Here is a 12,543-nt window from a genome sequence, read left to right as displayed (position 1 = left end):
TTTTTAGTAGCACAACTTGATGGGCCTTATGTCATTTTAGAAGTCAGTGTCATTGTCATATCCATGGCATTTTTAATACTTAACTTTTACATTGTAATATAGGCAAGAAGAGTGACTGGCAGCCAGCAATGAGTAAATAATGAATTAACCAGCAGCCTGGAGCAAATTCTGTGTGCAAAATAATGTCACTGCTGCTGTTGTGCACACAGAGCTCTAGCAGGGATCCTCAGCAGGGGGACTCCCAAGGGCCATCCAGCAGCAAGTGAAGTTCAGAAAATGAGAGCAAGTGTTTAGAAATCCTTGCGGTAACATGACATTGCCACAACATCCTAGTGCTTTTCCTTGAGCCTTACAAAAGTTTCAGTGCACAATATTGCCTTGAAGTGTTCTTGAGAAAACAAAGCCTGAAAACATAATGTTTAAAAAAATAATAATAATAACATAAGAGAAAGTTTGAGGCAGTGGGTGATTAATGGCTAAATAATTTTTTAGGCAATAAGTGCTATAAGTTGAAATGAAAGGCCTGCTTATCGTAGTGGCAGTCATTGAGGAAATGAGCACTGATGTCTGCCTTGAAAAACGGGCGGGAGCTGCCCAAAGGAGTGCGGGTGCGCAGAGCAAGGAAAAGCGTAAGGCGGCAGGTGCCGAGGGCCGGGGTCGGCTCAGGAGGCGGTGAGAAGACTGCGTCTGGGAAAGACCGCTGAGTGAAAAAGTAGTTGGAGATGCAATGAGAAAGACAAACTGAGATTAAGATTCTATTGCTAAGGTTCGTAACTGCCATGCTAAGGAGTTGCAGGCTGATCCTGAGGCCGGCGAAAGTCCATCAAGATTTTTGAGCAGAACAGAGACAAAAATCAATGGGGGAAAAACTGTTATAAAGAGAAGAGGAAGATGTGACACGACCATGTAGAAGGGCATCACATGTGCTGTAATTATGCAGCATTGTATGTGAATGATGGGTGTTGATTACACACGCATGTGCGAATGTACAACAAGACACTTGGAAGATAACTCCTAAAAATATTTAACTGAAGGGGAGACAAGGATGAAACAAAATACTGAATTGTGCTTTAGTTTTACTTCATAATCATGTAACGGGTGATTGGTGGAACAGGGATAGTAGTTTTAATTAAGAAAGAATGTCCCGGCCCAGGTGGGCATGGCTCAGTGGGTGAGTGTCGACCTAGGATCCAGGAGATCGGGGCTTGATTCCCGGTCAGGGCACATGCCCTGGTTGCGGACTCGATCCCCAGTCAGGGGCATGCAGGAGGCAGCCGATCAGTGACTCTCTCATCATTGATGTTTCTATCTCTCTCCCTCTCCCTTCCTCTCTCTGAAATCAATAAAGAGATTTTAAAAAAACACACGAATGTCCCAAAAAGAGAAGGTTAGACAGTGAGTAAGAAACACTGCACGATTTTAAAGAGGGAAATAACCCTAAGAGCCATTGTTCCTAGTTCTAGTTAGACATGTATAACAGAAACATAAAAGCGACATAAAGGTATTTTAGGAATAGCAGGAATCTGCAGAATCAATCAAGGGGAACCCATGTTGGCGCCAGACCATCGAAGAGGCGGGGGCAGGCCTCCAGGATCAGGGGATGAAACCTGGGACAATAGTTGCTATTTACCAAACACCTACTATCACTACTAATATTCTGACTTGAGCTAACCTCACTGGTGTTTTCTGGCTGAACCTTTCATTTTTAATGAGCAAAGCTCACTCAACAGGAGACCTATTTATTTCAAGGTACAACCCCCAACTTTTACCAAGTTTTCATCACATTGTATAATTAACCGTTAGTTCTCTTAAATCAAGTTTAGACTGAATGTCAAGCCATGAAACAAACTCTGATAATAGTACCATTATTTTGCTTCAAGATAGATTTATATTTTAATCAAAAGAGATGGATTGCTTCCTCTTTTTCAGTGTGGCTTTAAATAAGACTTCATGTAAACCTTGCTCTGGGAGTGTAGTGAGGGCGATAGGAGATTATTGGAGGAATAGACTTGTTTTCATTTCTATGACATATCAGTCCTACAGTTAAACATATACCACCCATTAGAAGGATTTGTCCTAATGTAATAAATATGCTTCATCTGCCTTTGCCCGTAATAATTCCCTATTTCAAGAGGTGGTACATTTAGACAACTCCTAGTTAGTTCTGTGGGGCGTCCCTTTTTTATTCAGATATTCTTCCATATGAAACGTTTTCAACACAGTACTTTATAAGGACCATGCAGTTTCAGATATGCAAAGCAAAAGACCTAACTCCTAGCCACTATTTTGCTTTTTGAAATATACTTTTGGGGAGACCTTAACTGTGAGGCCTCACACTACACTGATCTGTATCTCATCCTGGTATGTTTTTGACTCAAAGGATTGGAGGTAAATGGTTTGGCTCCTTAATGTTATCAGAAGAGAATAATTGCAGAATTTATGAAAAAAGTTGTGATTTACTTTCCAATCCTCTCTTTCTGCCCCTCCACCCTCTCACCAGTGACATGGTTTCCTTCGATACATGGTATCGGACTGACCGGAAGCTTCCAAACTGTGTAGAACATAGTTATTTACATTTATTGAATTTGAAAATCCTTTCTTTAACATCAAAAATGTTTTCAAATCCATGCATGAGGATAAACCAATATCTTTGAGAAAATACATAATGATATTATGGGCATTAATGCTTTTAAATGAATTTGTATTTTGTTAGTCACAATGGACTCTTCATAAGTGGGAATTATGTAGTGCCTACATATTGGAAGGTGTTTCTCACATGCACTGCAATGTTCAGTGTAAGATTTGTGGACCCTTCACAGTATCATTGCAGACTCCCAAAGTTTGGGAGTGATAAACGTAGATTCCTGTGGGATTCCCAATGAACACCTACTCATTTTTATACTTATTCACTTACTTCCAATGTGCTGTTGTATTTGCCCCGTGAGTTGTTTGCAAATCTCCCATATAGGCTTGAAAAAGATATGTTTTCTCCAATTGTTGCATATATATATCCATTAGATCAGACTTGTTAACTGTACTATTATAATTTTTTCTATATCTACTGAACTTTGTCTACTGTATCTGTCAGTTACTGAAAGAGTTGTAAATATCCCACTATGATAGTGGATTTCTCAGCTTCTCCATGTGATTCTTTAAGCTTTTGTCTTATCTACTTTGATGTTATGTCATAAGATGATGAATATTTAAAAATATTATATTTTCGTGGTGATTTTAACATTTTTTCAATATGTATTGACTCTAAAGTTCTTTCCTTTTTGGTCAGTTTATAAATATTTTCTCTTGGTATGTTTTATCTCATCTTATTTTGCATCACATTTTGTGAGTGGGAGTGTAATGTTTAAATATATGCCTGTTTTATATTTTTCCTCTCACTTTTTTTGCTTCCTTATGTTTTAAATGTGTCTCTTTTAAACAGTCAAAATCTAAATTGTTTTTGCACAGTATGAAAATCTTTATCTTTTAAATTGAGACTAAATTCATGTATATTAACTAGAGTAACTGATATGTTTGTTTTTATTTCTGTTACCTTTATTGTGCTTCCTGGTTATCTTCCTTTTTTGTTACTTTTTTCCCTCTTTCTTTTGGATTTATTCAGGGCCCCCCCTCACATTCTGTCTTTTTCCCTCTGTTGCTCAGAAGTTTCATACATTATTTCTGTGGTTTTAGTTGTTACCCTAGCTGTTTTCAGATGCATATGTAACTTCAAGTCTAAAATTAATCTGTATTTCTACCCATATCTAAACAATAAAAGAATATTAGAATAGTTATGCTCTGATCTCCCTCTAATTTTAAAAATTCTAGCCACTGCCACTCCCTCTTTGCAACAAATTAATCACTGTTATTGCTGTTTGATATTTTAGCGCCTGCTTAGATTTTACCTGGGTGCTTAACAATATTTTTTCTCTTCATTCTTTCATGCATTCCAAACCTTCCACTTGGAATCATTTTCCTTTTGCCTAAAGCACCTCTTCAAGAATTTCCTTTTGAGAGAACCTTTTGGTAGAAAATTCTCTCTGTTTTTGTGTTCCTGAAAATGACATTGATTTTCCCTCTGGAAAGATGGTTTCTGGGGATGTAGAATGTTATTTTATCGCAGTGTACAGAAGATACTGTTCCATTTTGTCTGTTATCCATTGGTGCTATTAAGAAGTCGGCGGATGTTTAACTATCATTCCTTAGCAGGTAATCTCTCTTTTATTTCTAGCTGCTTTTAAGATGTTCACTTTTCCTTTGTTGTTCTGCAGTTTCAGTGATGTGACAAGCTGGGGATTTCTTTTTATTTTTCCCACTTTGGATTTATTGGAATTCCTAGATCTGAGATTGTTACAACATTGTTAGAAAGTCTAAACTAGTATCTGTTGAACATTGCCTCTCCCCCAGTCTGCTTATTACCTCTTTCTAGTACTCTCATTAGATATATATCACCTTTTCAAGCTCATGTAAATATTTAACTCTTAATATTTTCTCTGTTTCTCTAAACTACATTGAAGTTAATTTTTTCACCTATATCTTCCAGGTCAGTAATTCTCTCTTCAACTGTGTGCAAAAGCGTTTAATATATTCACTGAGCATTTTATTTCATTTATGATCATTTTCATTTATAGAAGTTTCATTGAATTAATTTAAGTCTGTTCTTTCCTCCTTTATGGGCTCTTTCTCCCTGTTCACACTTTTATATTTTAGTAGCTGCCAACATGTTAAATATCATTCAGTTATTAATCAACATTTGATGAATTATCATTAATGAATAATTGTCAGAATTGGTGTGACCATTCCAGTATCTGAAATTTGCTATTTATTCATCTAGCTTTTTTCATTGAGCCTTATTTCTTTATGTGTTATTTGTTTGCTTATTGTTTTCCTGTTAGCTACTTTTTATTCTTGGAACTTTATTTATGGGAATTCTTTAAGACCTGGTGTCAATATTAAGTCCTCAGTGATATTAGCTTTTGCCAGTTGCTTGCAGTATTTCTACCTGAGGGCATCTTTATACTATATTCCTCCTTTGAAGTTTTTCATACTTCATATGAATTGAGACATCAAAGCTCTCTGTGTGAAGAAGAGATTGTGGTTACAGATTCTTAGGAAAGATCTTTCTTTTCCTCCACCCAGCACTGAGGCAGAGACAGGCAAGTCCCTTAACTGCCCTTCTCTAAATTACCCTTATACTAAGGATATAGCTCTTTGGAACCCCTGCTTCATGAGGGAGTTCCCTGCCACATTTGTATGGGAGGGGAGAAGCTGGGATTTTTATCTCTTGTGCTTTGAGTCCTGTGAAAGTATCAGAGTTGAAATTACAAGTCTCCAGAATTTTGCAGAAGCAAGTCCTAAAACTGAGACCTTTCTGTTCACTTACATCATAAAGTTCCTGTTTTCACTTCATTTTGAGGCTGTTTTTTCCTTCTTTCATGCCTCTAGGTGATGTTTTTTATATTTTGTCTGGGATGTTTCTGTTGGGAGAGACATTCAGAGTAGCTAATCCACCATTCTGCTAGAAACAGATCATATATATTGTTTTATTTAATTCACCCACCAGCCCTTTTCCATGACAAAGAAGAGTTCAATATAGTTGAAAAATCAATTAGTATTTTGATGGAAACCTAGGTCTCCTGATCAAGGCCACCGTTTTTTCTTCAAAACATAGTACAGCCTCCTCCTTGCAGAAACCTTGAAGAGAGAAATATAATCCAGCCTACCTTGTAGTACTGTTTCATGCAAGTGATTACTGTTAAGAGTTTAAGACTTTCTAATTCACATCCTTTTCTGTAGGAGTGTAATAATCAAGTAAATCTAGGAGTATGATACTTTGGATTCCTGGAATGAATATCCCCAAAATTATTTTCCTGGATCATTCTTAGGAGTAGAAACCTACCTGTGAAATTATTCCCAGTGACAGAGACTTGTGCAGTTTATGAAATGCCTGCAGTGCCTTTAAGCATGCATGCATGCATCAAATTTAGCACAGATGCTCCTCTGCGTATAACAAGGCTACTTTCCAATAAACCCTTTATAAGTCGAAAACACATTTAATATACCTAACCTGTCAAACACCATCACTTAGCTTAGCCTGCCCTAAATGTGCTCAGAACACAATATCCAAAACAAAAAACAAAGACAGTGGCTACAGAGTACACTAGAGTATCAGTTGTTTACCCTACTTGGTTGTGTGGCTGTCCGGGAGCTGCAGCTCACTGTCACTGCCCAGAGTCAGGAGAGTATCATACCGAGTTTCTGTAGTCTGGGAAAACATCAAAATCAAAATTCATAGTACAGTTTCTAGTGAATGCATATTGCTTTCACACCTTCATAAAATCAAAAAATCATAAGTTGAACCACCATAAAGTTGAGAACCACCTGTACTTTGCTTTTGGACATACTGGGTTTCTTTTGGGAAATGGAAGGAGGTGTTCCGATTCTTGGATGGAGTATCTTAAAGCCAATTTATTTATTTAACAATAGCTTGGGAGCAAAGCAACCTGAGGTATACTATAGACCATTCAAGAAAAGAATATATTTATTTTAAACTGTATCTAGTGCAAAAAATTTAGGCTTTATTTATTAATGGGATCATTTGTAATTAATAGTTTCAAGTGCATTATGAATATTCAGCTTCTGATTGTTGTGCTATATCTTCCTTCTTGTAATCACAGAAAAAATACCTTTGAAAGCATCTTGATAAAAGTTGAATAATAGTGAATTAGACGGACAGTTTTTTTCATTGCTTACAATAAAGGCAGCTTCAGTTATAAAAGCACAAAGTTTACGGATGATACTAATATTTCATCCCTATTCAATTTTGCTTTTTATGTAGTCTTTTGATAATGTCTTCTAGCCTTTATCTGCCATTCTGATCCATTCTCTGCCCTGCTGCCAGAGTGACCTTTATCACAGTCACATTTGATCATGTCACTTCTCTGCCCCCAGTCCAGCAGGATAATCCTCAAACTCCTTATCATAGCAGTCCTGCCAAACCCAGTGGTTACTTCTGAATCCTCACCTTATTTTACTTCTCATCACATTTGACAGCATCCATTACCCTTAGTTCTTGAAAATATCTCATCGAGCCTCATGGTTTGTAATACCATGTGTGTACACTGATAACTCACAGGTATATATCTTCAGCCTGACCATGCCTCTGGGTTCTAGGCTCATATATTTGACATCCTAAATATAACAGGTTAAAGAGAAGCCTATATTATGTCCTCAAATCCTACTTCCCTTGTCATCCCCATCTCAGCTGTATAAGTCAAAAACCCACACACGTTCCCATTGGCTGTGCTTTCAGAATATCTCATCATCTTCACTGCTGCCACCCTCATCCAGGCTACCATCATCTCTCACCTGAACCTCCTCAGTATCATCGTCACAGGTGTCCCTGCTCTCACTACAGTCAGTGGCCAGAAAATTTTTTTTTAACATAAACTATTGTGTTTCCTCTCGTTGAAACCATTCAGTGACTCTTAACGAACAACAAATAAAATCCAAAGTCCTTCCCAAATGGCCTTTGAGGCTTTGATATCTGTCTGAGTTCATAGTCTCTCCCTTTGCATGCTCTTCTCTAGTCACATTGGACCCTTGTTTCTCACACACACCAAGCACATTCCCTTCTTCCTCTTTGCTCTTCCTTCAGATAACCACATGATTCATGATTTCACTTTATTCAAGTTTCTTCTCAGATATCACTGTCTCAAAGAGATGCTTCTGATTAACTCTTCTAAAATATCAGTCGGATACTGCTGTGTAACAAACATCCACAAAAAAGTCTCAGTAGCAAACAACAGCACACATCTGGGGATTGGATGATCTAGGATGAGGTTGGGTTGCTCTTTCCTTCATGCTCCAGATCTGACTGTGTTGGCTTCTCACTGCAGTGTGGGCTCATAGTTGCTTCATATCTTTTATGTTTGTATCCCTGGGCTATGGCATGGAATAGGTACATGTTTGCTCAGTAAATAAGTAAAGGAATGAATAAATGTAATAGAAATGAAGAGAATAAATAGATACCCTAGAGATTAAGTAAAATAACTCACTTCATTTAGCCTCTTCTAATGTGTGAAATGATTGATGTAAGAACCTGAGATAATTCTGCCATGCCTTCTATTTTATTTTTACATGTTCAGATCAAAGAACAGGCACATGTTTCTCAGGCCTGGTGAATGGCCGCTGTGCACAAGAGCTCCCGGGCAGAATGACAAAAATGCAGTGCTGCTGTGAGCCTGGCCGCTGCTGGGGCCTTGGAACCATTCCTGAAGCCTGTCCCGTCAGAGGCTCTGGTGAGCGGCTGGCTGCTAGTCTCGTCAGGACAGACAGTATTAAGAAAATTTGTACTAATGTACTAATGAACTTTGCTCTTCTTTTTGAAGTCATGTCATGTCTATATTACTATCTTCAATGTGACTTGGGTGTTTTTGTGAGGCATAGAGTAGCATTGTTTATTTGGGATCAGTTGGATTCTACCTAATATATTAATATCAAAAGCATTTCTGAAAGCTGATTATCACTTGTCTTTGTGCAAGTATTTGTAAATATTATTTTGAATGTCCATATTTCAATTGTTTTAAAACCTCCTGATCTTTCATTCCAGATCTTGCACATCTTTGACTAACAAAGTTCAACCTTCAGTTAGATTTTATTTCAGGAGTACCCTTTCTTATAGTGTCCCAGTCCTTGAAGATATTTCCTTTTTTCTAATGCCCTGAAAAGTAAGAATACAAGGGTAGGAGGATTCCTCTCATTCAGTTTGCTGTATTAATTGCCATACGACTGAGGCTAAATTGGGAAATTACTTTAGGATGAGCAGTAGCTTCTCTCGTTAGTATAATATGAATAGTTAATACAATTAATGCTTATCACATAAAGATATATCAGTATATTTTATTATATTGCCTTCACATTAAATTATAATTTTCATGGAAATAATTAAATTTTTTGAACTATGCTTATAAAAGTGTGTATCTATATGTACTGTTATGGAGAAAAGCAAGGCATGTTCTTTCAAAATCTTTATGCTATAAGATATCAAAACCGAGTAGTGAAATTTTTAAAAAGGAATGCATAGTATAGACTTTTGGAAACTCATAGTTCCATTGGTAATATATAATAGTAAAATTAATATTGAAACAACTACTTTAGAGTTAAGTAGTTTTCATTTCTTCTGATATAATTTCTTAATTCTGAGAACAATTAAGGAAATAAAGACAGTCACTATCCTGGCTCCTTTTCTCTCAACTTTGATACTAGGGCAAATAAGGAGCATATTTAAAAACTTATTAAATGCCATCTTTAGTTGAAATCCACATTGGAAAAAGTATTATTCTGAAGCCATCTTAATACCTTAAGGACAAGAGATAAGAAACACGTATAGGTACAATACTGATGACATTTCAAGCAAAATCAAATATATAGAATTACTTAAAGCGTTTTCATCCATTCAAATAAATTTCTTGCATTTATAGTTAAATCTGGAATTTTATGAGTTTCGCTAAGGGATATAAAATCAAAATACTCATATAGACGATTCTTTGGTTATGCAACTCAGTTAAAATATGACATATAGGTTTTAATTTTTTCTCTGAAACGTTTCTACCTTTTCCTGCTACTGTTAGCACTGAAAATATTTATCAGGATAACACCCTCCTTATTCACATCATGTAGCATAGATAAGCTTTTATGATGCTTTTATGATGCAGCAAGACATCCATTTGTGTTTAACTGAACTTTCTTTTTCTCTAGAGGAGTACCACAGGCTTTGCGTGGATGGACTTCCAATAGGCGGGATCCCAGGAAGCGCTGGTTCCAGACCTGGGGGCACTGGGGGGAATGGCTTTTCCCCAAACGGCAATGGCAATGGCTATGGCCCCGGAGGGACTGGCTTCATCCCCATTCCTGGAGGCAATGGCTTTTCTCCTGGCGTTGGGGGAGCAGGTGTAGGGGCCGGGGGACAGGGCCCCATCATCACTGGACTAAGTGAGTGTTCACTTTTTGTGAAAACTCTTGAGTTTTCTGCCTTAAATGATATTATAATTTCTAACATTTTTTTCCCAAAAGGTGTGTGTGTGTATGTATATGTGTAAAAATCTGTTTAAGGGTCTAAAATATAATGTAGTAATATAGAATTCTTTTAAAAAACGTATTATTTTTTATAATGGAATATTAACTATTCAAATTGGAGCAAAGAATGAGTGAGCCGGGCTTTCTTTGAAAATAGAGATGAGAGCACAGTAAACTCTGATCCAGATGACGCCATTCAAGAGCACGTTTTTGGTTCCAGTGTATTTCACTTGGCCGTTTGCAGCTGCCCTGTTCATACAACCCTTGAATTATTTCCAGAACCATTTCTCAACTGAGATAAACTGAATAAGCCTTGCACTGTGCCTATCCAAATATTATAATGAAATCTCTTTCTTTTCCTCACTCTTTTTTGTTGAATAACTTAAGAAATTGAGAACTGTCGGCTTCAGGCCAGAATTAGCATTGGTGTACTTGACATTTAAGTTCATTCTTTTTAAAAGAACTGCTCTTGCTAATAATATTTAATGATGTCCCACAGTGTGGTGTTTATTATTTTTGGCATAGTGCCTGTATACTATATCTGAATATTCAGCACAGTTACAAAAAAAAGAAATGGAAAGCATTCAAATGTACAGTAGAACATTCCTGACATTTCAAAGACATTATTGTGGGCAAAGTCTCCAGATGCATAACTTTTAACAAATGCAAGTTACAACCATGTGTCTCAAGAATGTTTTTAAGATCCTCAAAATTGAAGTTTTAATATAATCTAGTATATGTGAGCTTTTGATATATATACCTAATTGATGTACTATTGAATCTTAAAAATCAGCCCAAAGAAAAGTAATCCTTGGTGTAATGATGAACTATCACTTGTGTTTTAATTTTCCATAGCTATTCTGAACCAGACAATAGATATCTGTAAGCACCATGCTAATCTCTGTTTAAATGGACGCTGCATCCCTACTGTTTCTAGCTACCGATGTGAGTGCAACATGGGCTACAAGCAGGATGCAAATGGGGATTGCATAGGTAAGGTCATGAGTCTTTAATTCTTCTTAGTTTTTGATAGCTTTTACACTATAACAACAAATTGGACTGAATATGATAGGAAAAAAATATTTTGAAGTGAAGCTAATTTCCAAGGCGTCTCTCCTGTGTGCATGGTCTTCCATATGCTCCCTTAACCTACTGCTGAACTGCGCCACATCAAGAATCCCCCATCCTAAATATTGAGATTTCCGTCTCTGCCTCTCCTCGCTTTCTTTCCTTCTTAGCTGAACAACACTGGATATATGGTGGTGTCATTAACATGCAGTGGAAGGTACAGGTTGGGAGGAAATAGATGATGAATTTTTTTTTAGACATGTAAAGACTTAGGTGTCTAGGATGTTTAATTGCATAGAGGTCTAAAGAAAGCTAAGAGGAGTGTTCAGGGCCGGAGTCACAGGTCAATAATGTAAGGTGGCTATTAACCAAGAGGGTGAATATTGTCTCCCAGACTGAACAACAGGAAGAATGAAAAGATTAATAGTAGTACTACGGCTGGAACCCCAAGGAACAGCAACATAGATTCATAAAGAAAACTGCGATAGTGTTGGAAACACAGAAAAATAATCCAGAAGGTATTATCTCACTGAAGCTATGCAAGGGTACACTTTCAAGAGAAAAGTAGTGTCAAGCGTTAAATGTGGCAGAAAAATCAGATACAATGAGGAGAAAAAAATCTATTGGATTTCATAACGAATAGGGTTTTTGAGGATCTATTAAGAGTATTTTTAGAACTATGGGAATTGAGCCATTTTGAGGTTATTCTTTATATTAGCAAATGATTGTATATATATATTTCTTAATTAGCGTAACACTAAATGCCAGATTTGGGTTCAGGTTCTCTGTTATAAAATATAGATGAGAAACCAGGAATGGGGAGCTAGGATTATAATTTTGCCAAGTTAAACTGAAAAGGTCTAAGTGGACTATGATTATAAAAGAAAATGTGAGCCAAATATGATGTTTTGGAGAAATGATCATTCTAAACTATGTACAGAGCTGCAAGATGAGAATGATTAAGTATGGCTTATTTCAAGATCCCTATTTACAGATGCATAGGTTTTGCGCCTCACAAGTGTAGCAGGTACCATTCACACAGAAACGGTGCACCGTAGGGCTTTGAGGTGTATAACCACATACAGCATCCCTGGCTAAGCTGATTATAAGTATATGTTAAATATTCCCTCTTGCACATATGTACACAGTTACTATCTGTCAAACTGAAATTTGATTGACTATAATTGTTTTGCTATTGATATCTGTCATTCATGTGTCACTGCATGATTCACTAATCAACAAGTAAACATTGGCCAGAAGTTAAATATTTTCTGTAAATTAGCCAGAAACCACCATTTATTTCACGTTGACGCCAGGGTGCACTTTATTTGAACTAGTAAAACACCTCCACTTGGGGAAAGTTTCTGTACCTTTGGCATAAAGATAAACTATCTTTAAGGATCA

General features: G+C 36.8%; 1 protein-coding gene across 1 annotated transcript in view; it reads left to right on the top strand.

Moving 5' to 3' along the window:
• Positions 1-12,543, top strand: part of FBN2 (fibrillin 2) — a 216,747-nt gene that overhangs the window by 97,284 nt on the left and 106,920 nt on the right. Inside the window, exons 9-11 of the mRNA XM_087815536.1 lie at positions 8,142-8,294; positions 9,754-9,987; positions 10,927-11,064. Of these exons, the coding sequence (XP_087671662.1) occupies positions 8,142-8,294; positions 9,754-9,987; positions 10,927-11,064 (525 nt within the window). The remainder of the gene's footprint in view (positions 1-8,141; positions 8,295-9,753; positions 9,988-10,926; positions 11,065-12,543) is intronic.

Source organism: Miniopterus natalensis, chromosome 3 (assembly GCF_054644295.1).
Source record: "Miniopterus natalensis isolate mMinNat1 chromosome 3, mMinNat1.hap1, whole genome shotgun sequence".
Lineage (NCBI taxonomy): Eukaryota > Metazoa > Chordata > Mammalia > Chiroptera > Miniopteridae > Miniopterus > Miniopterus natalensis.
This window is presented reverse-complemented; position numbering and strand designations above follow the sequence as displayed.